The 13088-nt window shown below is 44.3% G+C and overlaps 1 protein-coding gene across 4 annotated transcripts in view; it reads right to left on the bottom strand.

Moving 5' to 3' along the window:
* NTRK3 (neurotrophic receptor tyrosine kinase 3) overlaps positions 1-13088 on the bottom strand; it is a 1282719-nt gene that overhangs the window by 938241 nt on the left and 331390 nt on the right. For all 4 annotated transcript variants that reach the window (XM_030189707.1, XM_030189709.1, XM_030189710.1 and 1 more), the window contains exon 3: positions 2793-2867. In XM_030189707.1, the coding sequence (XP_030045567.1) occupies positions 2793-2867 (75 nt within the window). The remainder of the gene's footprint in view (positions 1-2792; positions 2868-13088) is intronic.

Below are 13088 nucleotides of genomic sequence, written 5' to 3'. Positions count from 1 at the left end.
CGGTGGACACGGCTCAGCATTGATTACCTGGGTTTAATTTAGCCTCTAAAAGTGGTGAGTGCCACGGGCTGAATGTCATTCTTTTAATTTGCACTTTCACGCCCAACTAACGTTTTTCATATCTAGGTGGATTATGTTAAAATTCATCAGGTCAATACTGAGCCTCTGGTGGTCAATGTATTTTTGTTTTTGTTTTTTAAACACTGGCCATTCTGAGTTGTTCTATCTCCAGATATTGAGCATTGGGCCATACCTGGATAAAAGTGCTGGTGGAAAATGAATAAAAGTTCAGGGGCCTGATTACTAACATATGCAAAGCAGCACACTAACTAGTGCATGCTGTTAGCGTGTGAGCACGGTAACTGTTACGCATGACCGTGCATTAATTCACGCATTAACTGAATGTTGTGTAATGGGGAGGGAACTGGGCGAAGAAAGAGGATGGACTGCATATTACAATTAGCATATGGTATTTACTGTGGGCTGTCACTTGTGCAGTTAGACTAGGTGTAGTTATTTATTTATTTATTTATTTGATGCATTTGTACCCCACATTTTCCCACCTATTTGCAGGCTCAATGTGGCTTACATAGTACTGTCAAAGGCATTTGCCCAGTCGGTGGATAACAAATACAAAGTTGTATAGTGATTGTATGAGGTATAAGTGGAGGGTCGGAATGGATGAAGATTGCGTGATGTCCTGTTCGATCATAAGTACATAAGTAATGATACACTGGGAAAAGACCAAGGGTCCATCGAGCCCAGCATCCTGTCCACGACAGCGGCCAATCCAGGTCAAGGGCACCTGGCGAGCTTCCCAAACGTACAAACATTCTATACATGTTATTCCTGGAATTGTGGATTTTTCCTAAGTCCATTTAGTAGTGGTTTATGGACTTGTCCTTTAGGAAACCGTCTAGCCCCTTTTTAAACTCTGCTAAGCTAACCGCCTTCACCACGTTCTCCGGCAACGAATTCCAGAGTTTAATTATGCGTTGGGTGAAGAAACGTTTTCTCCGATTTGTTTTAAATTTACTACACTGTAGTTTCATCGCATTCCCCCTAGTCCTAGTATTTTTGGAAAGCGTGAACAGACGCTTCACATCCACCTGTTCCACTCCACTCATTATTTTATATACCTCTATCATGTCTCCCCTCAGCCATCTCTTCTCCAAGCATAGTCATGCTGTGTTGGTAGGTGAAGACGGTTACGTGGAATACACACTCCTCAAGGGTAGGTGTTGTGCATGCATGCTTATTATGAGTAAAACTAAATGCACAGTAAAGAAACTGCAGCGGGCATGTTCCAAACAGTTACCACACAGCCTTTGCTCTTAATGCCCCTTCACTTTTGCAGTTAAAACCACAGTCCCCCTCCCCCCTCCCGATATTCAAACTCATTTAACTAGGAACGGTACCTGACCGATTAAATGGTACTTAGCCAGCTATTCCCACTGAATATCGCCGGTTAGGGCCAGATTCTATATGGAACCTAGAAAATCCACACTGAACTCACTTTCACCTAAGCGTATTCTATAAGATTTATGCGCGGTATATAGAATATGCTTAGTCGATATCATCACGCCTAAATCTGTGCACGCCTGCTTACACCAACGAAAAGATGGCGTAAATCCTGGCACATAGATTTAGGCGGACTGCGCTGCATTCTAAAACTACACATGTAAATTTTGGAACGGCCACGAAACACCCATAAACATGACCCTTTTGAACTGCGCGCATTTGTTTTGAACTGCACGCGTCACCATTTAGGTGCAGTTCATTATAGAATGTGCTTACCGAATTGCGTGAATAACTTGCAATTATTGTCAATTAGTGGTCATTATTGCTTTTTAAGTGCTGTTAAAAACGCTGATTGGCTTGTTGAGTCAATTAAATTACGGCTGAGGGGAGATATGATAGAGGTCTATAAAATAATGAGTGGAGTGGAACGGGTAGATGTGAAGCATCTGTTCACGCTTTCCAAAAATACTAGGACTAGGGGGCATGCGATGAAGCTACAACATAGTACATTTAAAATGAATCGGAGAAAATTTTTCTTCACTCAACGGGTAATTAAACTCTGGAATTCGTTGCCAGATAATGTGGTAAAGGCGGTTAGCTTAGCGGAGTTTTAAAAAGGTTTGGACTGCTTCCTAAAGGAAAAGTCCATAGACTGTTATTAAATAGACTTGGGGAAAATCCACTATTTCTGGGATAAGCAGTATAAAATGTTTTGTACATTTTTGAGATCTTGCTGGGTATTTGTGACCTGGATTGGGCACTGTTGGAAACAGGATGCTGGGCTCGATGGACCTTTGGTCTTTCTCAGTATGGCAATACTTATGTACGTATGTACTAATGAACCTGGATTTCGGAACGCAAATCTAGGCACCATATAGAGATTCTCCACCTTAGCGGCTAGCCGGTTATATCGCACGTTATAACCGGCTATCTGCCGATTTTCAACGTGGGTTTGATGGCCATATTTGGCCATATGTATACCTGGATTATCTTTGGCCGGTTTGAATCTAACTGGCCAACGCCGAATATCGGCTTGGCTGGTTAAAGTCAAACTGCCCTCCCCAAAAAAATGGATATTCAATGCCAGTCACCGGAAACGGTCTGGCATTGAATATTCGGCATGACCGCTGACTGCGAGAGTCAGCCAGGCTAACTGCCATGGTCTGACTATCAGCCCCAGTAAGTTCAAAATTTTACAGTACTTTAGTAAACAGGCTGGAAGGCAAATCTTTGTTCACTGAAATGAAGAAAAAACACAATTGAGCACTTACAGTTTCTGAAGTCCGGTGTACAATTCCATGTCAACGGCATTAAGCGTGTGCAGCCCCATCCAGTTTTCTATATGTCTGTAAAAACAAAACAACAACAAAAATGAAAATAACTGTTTTGCTTCAAAAATTAAGCTTTGCTTTCTGCATAGAGTAAGTCAGGTGCTCACAACTTCAGTCCTCAACATCCATACAGTAATCTGTTTTTCAGAGTAACCAAGTTATGCAAATTAGCCTTGTTCTTAAGCCATTTATTTTATTTTTGTTACATTTGTATCATGGCAGGCTCAATGCAGCTTACATGGGGCAATGGAGGGTTAAGTGACTTGCCCAGAGTCACAAGGAGCTGCCTGTGCCTGAAGTGGGAATCGAACTCAGTTCCTCATGACCAAAGGCCACCACCCTAACCACTAGGCCACTCCTCCACTGTTGCTACTATTTGAGATTCTACATGGAATGTTGCTATTCCACTAGCAACATTCCATGTAGAAGTCGGCCCTTGCAGATCACCAATGTGCAATGTGGCCACACAGGGCTTCTGTTTCTGTGAGTCTGACATCCTCCTGCACGTACGTGCAGGAGGACGTCAGACTCACAGAAACAGAAGCCTGCGCAGATGGAATGTTGCTAGTGGAATAGCAACATTCCATGTAGAATCTCCAATAGTATCTATTTTATTTTTGTTACATTTGTACCCTGCACTTTCCCACTCATGGCAGGCTCAATGTGGCTTACATGGGGCAATGGAGGATTAAGTGACTTGCCCAGAGTCGCAAGGAGCTGCCTGTGCCTGAGGTGGGAATTGAACTCAGTTCTTCAGTTCCCCAGGACCAAAGTCCACCACCCTAACCACTAGGCCACTCCTCCACTGTACTATATGAAAATACATCTGATGAATATTAATTGTAGATATGCTGAAAGCCATATCTGTTTATAGAGCTCACTGATAACTCCTGGGTTAATGCACAGCATTAGACTCTTAGGGGTCCATTTATCAGGACGTGGTGCATGGTTATTTACTGTGGATCAAGAGAAATGTTTACCATGAACCAGTTGGATCATGGTCATGTTACTATCAATGAAATATACATTTAAATACAGCCAGCCTCAATCGCCCAGGGTGAGATTACATATTATCAAACACCCCCCTACCAGACATCTCATCACAGGCTTACCGCCAAACCGAGAAAAAAAACAGCAAAAAAAACTGGAGAAAACCACTGCTAAAAACATAAAACTTGTTTCAAACCAGCAATATACTTTAAAAGTGGAAGAAAGTCAACCACTTAAAGAGTCCCCAAGGTTGGATCATCCATGCATCCCACAAAATCCAACATCTAACAACTCAATGTGTGTATTCCAATTCTTTTCCACTGCCACACACAGTCCTGAGAAAAACCTCAGAGAGTATCCACTATATAGATTTTCCTCCTCAACAAGAGATATGGGCCCTCATCTCTTGTTGAGGAGGAAAACAGATAAGTGGATGACTTTCTTCCAGAAGGTCCTTCTCACATATGTCTAATAGTATATTCACATTTAATCTCTGCTTTAACAGTTTTTTGGGTGCTAGTGATCATAGGAGCCGACTTTTGAAAATTATTGGGGGTGCTAAGCCCAATGGAAATAACCCCTCCTTGGACACATATAAGGATTTTTCTCAATATTGGGGGTGCTCAAGCACCCACAGCACCCACAAAGTCGGCTCCTATGCTGGTGATGATATTTTATAAAGACAACATGGGGGGGGGGGGAATTTTTTATAAATGACACCCGAGAATCCAAGATGGCGATTTAGGCAGATGCACCTGAGGTCGCTCCTCTGACACTTCCAGCTTGTTTACATCGGAGCGTCTCCCAGCCCGTGGTGTTCAATGGGCAAGCAAAGGGGGAAGCTTACGGAGTTCCCCTTGACTCCCAATACAGTTCTAGCGATGAGGCAGACAACGCTGGACTCTTTTGGAGCTTCTGTGGTCCTTCCGAAGACTTTGTCTCCTTCTGACAGAACTGATGCTTTGGCGTCAGTTAGCAGCGTGAATGGGGCATCCTTGTGCCCCGTCGAGCGCACGGCTCCACCGCAGCGGGGGAGAGAGAGTGCAGCCGATACTCTTGCAGCCTGGGAAGCAAAGGAGGTTTACAAGGAGGGAAGGTATCGTCAGAAGAGGAGATCATAGATTCTGAGCGAGAGGCTATAATTGATTCAGCATTGAAGATATTGCCTTCTGGAATTGTGAGTACTCTCTCTCAGATGGGAAGTCAATCTCCCTCCCCTCTATCATCTCGGGGGATAATTAAACCAGCTGTAGTGACTTTAGAGTCACTTTGGGATATCACTTATGACATGCATTCTTCTTTAATAACTGTGATAAGAGGAAACTCTAAAGACATTAAGGTTATTTCTGATAAGGTCTTGATTCAAGCGCAGGTAACTGCTCAGCAGTCCTCGAAGGTTGAATGTTTGGAAACTAGAATACAGACCTTGGAGACTGTAGAGGTTGCCTCAATTAAGAATGTTTTACATCGATGTTTAGAATACCTGGAAAACCAGGTTAGAAGACTTGGAGGGGCATAATCGAATGCGGACGTCCATCTCTAAGGGCATCCATCTCTAAGGACGTTCAGGCAAAGGGGTGGGGCATCCCGTATTATCGAAACAAGATGGACGTCCATCTTTCGTTTTGATAATACGGTCGGGGACGCCCAAATCTCAACATTTAGGTTGACCTTAGAGATGGTCGTCCCCGGTTTTCGGCCATAATGGAAACCAAGGATGCCCATCTCAGAAATGACCAAATCCAAGCCATTTGGTTGTGGGAGGAGCCAGCATTTGTACTGCACTGGTCCTCCTCACATGCCAGGACACCAACCGGGCACCCTAGGGGGCACTGCAATGGACTTAATAAATTGCTCCCAGGTGCATAGTTCCCTTACCTTCAGTGCTGAGCCCCCCAACCCCCCCCCAACCCACTACCCACAACTGTACACCACTACCATAGCCCTTAGGGATGAAGGGGAGCACCTAGACATGGGTACAGTGGGTTTCTGGTGGGTTTTGGAGGGCTCACATTTACCACCACAAGTGTAATGTGGGGGGGACTGGGCCTAGGTCTGCCTGCCTGAAGTGCACTGCACCCACTAAAAACTGCTCCAGGGACTTGCATAATGCTGCGATGGAGCTGGGTATGACATTTGAGGCTGGCATAGAGGCTGGAAAAAATGTTTTTTGTTTTTTTTTAGGGTGGGAGGTGGTTGGTGACCACTGTAGGAGTAAGGGGAGGTCATCCCCGATTCCCTCCGGTGGTCATCTGGTCAGTACAGGCACCTTTTCAAGGCTTGGTTGTGAAAAAAAAGGGACCAAGTAAAGCTGACCAAATGCTTTTTCCATTATCGTGCCTTGGTCGTAAGAAAAACACGACCAGGTAAAGTCGTCCAAGTGTTCATCAGGGTCGTCCTTGTTTCTTTTGATTATGGGTCGAGGACATCCTAGTGTTAGGCATGCCCAAGTCCCAAGACCCTGTGAGAAGGACGCCCATCTTCCGATTTATGTTAAAATATGGGCGTCCTTCTCTTTCGAAAATGAGCCCATTAGGGTCCTTAAGAAAAAAAACAGCCTAAGATCGTAGGGCTTGAAGTTAATTATTATTATTGTTCTTGAGATTATTTTATTGTTCAGTTGACTTTACTGGATTTGGGCCCATTACTGCTGTCCACTTGGAGTACATTGTTTAGTGCTGTATATTTCTGTGAGATGATATGATGAGTATAACGTATGGTTTATATGCATTTATATTATATGCTCTTGTAACTCATCTGGGGAACAATAATGAACAAGCAAGAAAGACAATTTTAAAACATGTATTGAAAAACTCCATTGTTAGTTCAATTCTGTGGTGCAGGCCCCAGTACTCATGGTCTGTGTCTATTGCTAACTGTTTTATGAGTATCTAAAGGCACCTGGAAATCTGGGAATGACAACCCTTAGATGACTGGAGACAACAGAAAACAAATAAAAGAGATCAAAGAAATCAACCTTATAGAAAAATGTCACACTAAACAGATAATGGTTCAACATTTGACACCAATAGACCTTTTTTGTACAGAATTTATGGCCTCTCTATGTCACCTTATTATACTGAAATTGCTTTGTTTGCATCTTCTATTTCCATTGTCCAGATATTTCTAAGGAGGCAGCATTTGAAACAATTTAATTTCATCGTACATCCCAGACTTCTGTGGAAGAGAAAATGAATGGAATAATCATTTTCTCTGTCTACACACTTTAAGAATCGGACACGTCCACAGTGATTAGTTGAAAATGGCCAACAAAGCCTTATGAAAGATGAAACACAATTTGAATTGTGGGTGCAGTTAAGCCGCTGTTATTTGGTGGTAAATTTATGATATAAGAACCTGTCTTCCTCTAGGACAAGATGAATAATCTTTCATAGGTATAGCACAACTAATCATGAAAACCTGGCATCAAATTTTTCAGAGCACACCCACTGCCAGCTAGTACCAGTGACATAGATTGAAGGGCAACAACTACAGGTGTACCAGTCAAAAATCCGAAGTGCTGAACTGCTCAGCCAAGAGCGTATGGTACTCCTACGGATCTAAGGAAATTATGGGCCTCTTTTACCAAGCTGCAGCAAAAGGGGGCCTGTGCTGACATCAGCAAGTGTTTCTCACGCACGCCGAGGCCCCCTTTTACCACAGCGTGTAAAAGGGAAATCTCCGTTTCTTGTAGGAAATGTCCGTGAGGCAAGTAAAGCACTTGCCGCACGACCATTTCTGGGGGGGGGGGGGGGGGGAGCCCTCATCGCCACCCATTGAGGTGGCGGTAAGGGCTCCAGCGGTAACCTGGTGGTAACAGGGTAGTGCGCAGCACTGCCTGATTACCGCCAGGTATACTCCGGCGCTACAAAAATACATTTATTTTTGTAGCGCCGGATATGACGGCACACTAGGGGTGAGAAGTACTGCCGTAGCTCAGTGGTGCTTCCTGTTTAGCGAGCGGTAAGCCCGCATTGGGCTCACCGCCACTTAGTAAAAGGGGCCCTTAGTTATCAAGCAATGTTAAGGTCTTAAGTCAAATTATTTGGCCCTTAATGTGACTTAAATGGCCCTAACACCCCGCGGTAGCATTTAAGTCGCTGTGGGTTACGTAGTAATGAGATGCAAAACATGCAAACGCTTAATCTGCCTTCCTGGCAAAAACTTCATTAGTCCAGGGTAATTCTTTAATTTGGTGGATCAATCTCAGATCTGCTGTGGATTTTCTTCAGGCTTTTTCCCTAGATTGACTGTGAGAAATCCAATAATATAATGATGTGTAACATTTTTAATAATGCTACTGGGCGTGAGCAGTGGTGATAAATATACAGGTGCGACCAGTGTTCCCTCTTAAGCTGAACGGCACTCCTCCATCTACAGCCCTGCCAGCTGGGGGTGCTGTTTCACTATCCCATTTTCAATAGTGAGGGACAAGCAAGTTCTGCGGGCCTCCAGGAAACCTGCCTTTCCCTAGCGATTGAAAACAGAATATTGAAGCAGCACCCCCTACAGATAGCAATGCAGTTGGAGGACTCACGCTCAGCTTAGAGGGAACAGTGGGCGCAATACTTACCTGCCCGAAGAGCTTACAATCTCAGTGGAGCCAACGGGAGATATACTGAGCCATTCAAGGTCACAAGGGTTGTCGGTGGCAGAGGAAGAATTTTAACCCCGGTTTCATTGGTTCTCAGTCCAGTCCTTTGACCATCAGTCTACTCCCCCCCCCCCCCCCCCCTACACACATACACAAAAAAAAAAGATCTGTGGGAAATGCTTAAATTCAAAGCTAAACTTGACTGGCAAATTCAAGGTCCGCTCTAAAGTGCTGCACATTCATTCCAAATTTTTTAAATAAAGGGAATAATAGCTTTTATTGCAGTAACAGCGTTATATATTCATTCAAGTCATTCGACAGAAGACCGAATCGTCCTTTAACTTTTCCTCAAATCAGTCTGAAATGCTTTCAATTTGACTTCAAAGTTATGAATTTCTCTCAAATGCTTTCGTATATCAAATAGCTTTCAGACTCATTTGGGATAACACGATGGGTAGGGTGTACTGAACAATAAAAGCTGGCCTTTTGCTCGCTGATGTTGAAATGCTGCTTTACAAGGAGCTTGCAAAATATGGTAAAACAAATAGCATTAGATAGCCTTCCAGTACAATGCACTGCATTTGTTAGCCCAACTGCAGCCTTAAATACACTCGTCTTTCTAAAGCATCTGTACAGTGTGTTAGGTCAAAGCAAGCAACCAATCAATCCCTGTACCCTGATTCAAGACCTTTAAGATTGCTAATTACTGTAGCACTAATTGCTAATCTATTCCTCATACAGTTGAGGATCTCTCTCTATCCAATAATGGTGGCACTTTTCAAGCACTGTGGTTTAGAGCAAAATACTCCCCCCCCCCCCCATAAAAACTTCCACAATTTCTTAGATTTCTACTAACAGGCTTTCAGTGAAGAATACATGATTCTGCAGGACGTTTCTGGTGATCAACATGGTCTGATGAACTTCTCTGCCCAAGTATCATCTACAAGGCGCCATGTGACATTTCAATTAACTACTACTACTACTACTTAACATTTCTAAAGCGCTACTAGGGTTACGCAGCGCTGTACAATTTAACATGGAAAGACAGTCCCTGCTCGAAGAGCTTACAATCTAAAAGACAAATGTACAGTTAATCTGAAAGGTCAGACAGATTGGGGCAACCTATATGTTCGAAAGGTTAGGTTCCGAAAGCAGCATTGAAGAGGTGAGCTTTAAGCAAGGATTTGAAGATGGGTAGGGAGGGGGCTTGGCGTAGGGATTAAGACATAAATGAGATCTTTTGGGAAGGACTGCGACCATCTACATATTTAACTAATAGCATTTACACATGTAAATGGCACAGATGTATAAATATCAACAAAAACAGAAGGAGCCCTCAAGCACACCAACAGAGCCAATAAAACAACAAAAAAATGGGGGTACTCCAACTTGGTTTCAACACAAGGGTACTTGTTTATTTATATGTAGTCAACAAAACTTACAATAGACTTGATGCAGTCCTGCATTTCGACTCAAAGGGTGCCTTCCTCAGGAGTCAAACCAATTCAAATGTGTTGATAAACACAGGAATAACAGTCTATAATTCCAAAATAGAGGAACCACTGCAGCATCGTCAATCCAAAGCGGTGATCAGCAGTAGCCTGAGCAAATTTATGAAGTGCTAATGTAGTATCCTTCAAGAACATCGACCTGCAAACAGCACTAAGCATTCTTAATTGGATCCTCTTGTATGAGTTGGTTTTAGAAAATACCAAACTTCTACAACTAACTGGTGGCAAAATCATGTGTCCAATGCAAGATCATTTTTATTTATTTTATTTTTGTTACATTTGTACCCCGCGCTTTCCCATTTATGGCAGGCTCAATGCGGCTTACATGGGGCAATGGAGGGTTAAGTGACTTGCCCAGAGTCCACCACCCTAACCACTAGGCCACTCCTCCACTGTTGCTACTATTTGAGATTCTACATGGAATGTTGCTATTCCACTAGCAACATTCCATGTAGAAGTCGGCCCTTGCAGATCACCAATGTGGCCGCGCAGGCTTCTGCTTCTGTGAGTCTGACGTCAGACTCACAGAAACAGAAGCCTGCGCAGCCTTCTACATGGAATGTTGCTAGTGGAATAACAACATTCCATGTAGAATCTCCAATAGTAGCAACATTCCATGTAGAATCTCCAATAGTATCTATTTTATTTTTGTTACATTTGTACCCTGCGCTTTCCCACTCATGGTAGGCTCAATGCGGCTAACATGGGGCAATGGAGGGTTAAGTGACTTGCCCAGAGTCACAAGGAGCTGCCTGTGCCGGGAATCAAACTCAGTTCCTCAGGACCAAAGTCCACCACCCTAACCACTAGGCCACTTCCCCACACATGTAGTTCCTGTTACTTGCATGTTTTTTTTTTCACATGTGCAACTTGCCTGCCATTACACCCCCCCCCCCCCCCCCCCCACCACCACTCTTCTCAGTACATCTCGCTAGCAAGTCCTGCTAGCATCCACTATCTTAGCACCCTATTACCTTTGGAAAATAATCATCCATCTGTGCACAGTCTTTTTAAAGACCTTCAAACATTGTTCAACTTGGCTGCATTGTTATCATTACTGCAAATTTCAACATCATCAGACTCCTGAAGCAGGCACTCCAGTGCCGAAACGCGGTGCCGTGTCGAGTCTTGTGTTTTACAGCAATCAAGGTTTGATTGGTTATCTCATTGCCTGTCAAGCCTTCTTCCTGTTCCCGCTTCCTGTTCTGCCATTATTATCCCGTGACACCGGTTTGTGTTCAGTTCCATTGTGATCCCCCAACTCCACCAGAGCATCCATCCCACTCTTAAAACCCCCTGAATCCTCCCTCCAAAGACCCCTCAAAGCATATACATCTCCTTCCTGAAAGTCCCCCAAATGTTGCAGCACAGTGCCTCCCTTCCCCCTCTCATCCCTTCCCCCCACACAAACATTCAATGCAGGATCTCTACCTCTCCCTTTCCTTCCCCACCTACGGAATCCCCTCTCTCTTCTAACCTTCCTGTTGCAGCTAGAGGATCATGTCCAAAAAGCACAGCAATGATGCCCAGAGTCTCCTGATCAAGCGTGTAGCAACATACTGCTGGGTCCCTCCCACACAGTAGCAGGAAATATGTGTCAAAGGAGGTGGAAACCAGCAGTTTCTCACAACTTGCTTGAGCAGGAGGCTCCATGGAGCATTTCTGTGTTTTTTGGACAGAAAATTAAGGATAGAGCCCCCCTGATGGACCCAGAATGTCTAACACCACCACTGCAACCAACCTACAGAATAAAATCATAATCACATCAAAACATCAGGACCACACAGAGCTGCAACTTGTGTGAATCATACACTGCCTCTCCCCCCTCCCCTTTTTACACTGCCAATGAGGGGAGATAGTGAGCTGGAAACAATTTTTGCACTCCTCTATATCTGTGCAACTGAGCAACCCAGTGTTGCCAGGGCTGCAGGTTTCTCGCCCAATTGGGCTCCTTTCCGCGAGCCGCTGCGGCTTTTTGACGCTGCGTGCGGGTTGCGGGATTTTGGGCAGCTTTTTTAAGCCCCGCCGGCAGTTTTTTCGCCCACCGCGTTTTTTTTCCCCGTGGCCACCGGCCGCGGGTTGGCTGGTTTTCCCACGGCTGCGGCCAGTAGAAGCCCCACAGAGGCGGGCTTAATGACGTCATTTGTATGTAAATGCCCTCATTAATATTAATGATGTCATTCACATGCAAATTGACTTTGTGCGGTTTGGGGCTGGCTTTGAGCATGACAAATTTTTTCCATCTGGCAACCGCACATATAGCCCTCACTACAACTCTGTGATACACCACCCCCGGATTCTATATATAGCGCCTAGATTTGCGCGTCTAAATTTAGGCGTGTTTCCGAGACGTGTGAACAAATTAATTGGCTAATGAGCTGATTTCTTATGGTGCTGAATTATGAGCACTGATTATAGAATTTCCACCCCCCCCCCCCCCCCCCCCCACATTTCCATCACAAAAAAAGACAAATTACACAAGACTCTAAACAAGCTCGGTATACATGTAACCACCTCAGACTCCAAGAATGCAATAATTCATCCAAAAAGATTCTTTTTTCTTGGCTCAAAAATAAAATCAATAAAACTGAAAAACAAATGCTTCATGTCAGCTATCAAATAATACAAAAATCAACTATAGCTTCAGAGAACAAAAAAGCTTCCAGACGCTTTTTAAACCTAGCAGTGTCAGACATGGTAAACAACTGCACTGGTAGCTTGTTCCACATTGAAATCCCAGCAACAGAAAAAGCACATTTCAATGTGACTGCATATGTTGACTCTGAATTCTATAATCTTGCACACCCAATTTTATGCTTTGGGATCCTTTTACCAAGCTGCAGGAAAAAAGGCCCTGCACTAGGGTTACCATTTTTTGTCCTTAAAAAAAGAGGACACTTGCCCCGCCCATGCACCGCCCCATTTCACGCCCTCCCCTGCCCCTTTCACAACCTCTCCCCACCCCTTGTCACACCTCACCCCGCCCCCATGTCGCATTTTTCCTCCCCCTGGTCACCCTCTTACCTCACCTCCCCTCCCCCCGGCCCCATCACCACCTCTCCCCTTACTCACTATCTTCCCTGGTGGTCTAGTGACTTCTTCGGGGCAGGAAAGAGCCCCCTCTTTCCTGCCCTGCACGCT

The sequence above is a fragment of the Microcaecilia unicolor genome, chromosome 1, assembly GCF_901765095.1.
Source record: "Microcaecilia unicolor chromosome 1, aMicUni1.1, whole genome shotgun sequence".
Lineage (NCBI taxonomy): Eukaryota > Metazoa > Chordata > Amphibia > Gymnophiona > Siphonopidae > Microcaecilia > Microcaecilia unicolor.
The sequence above is the reverse complement of the archived record's forward strand: the minus strand, read 5'-3'. Positions and strand labels throughout refer to the sequence as shown.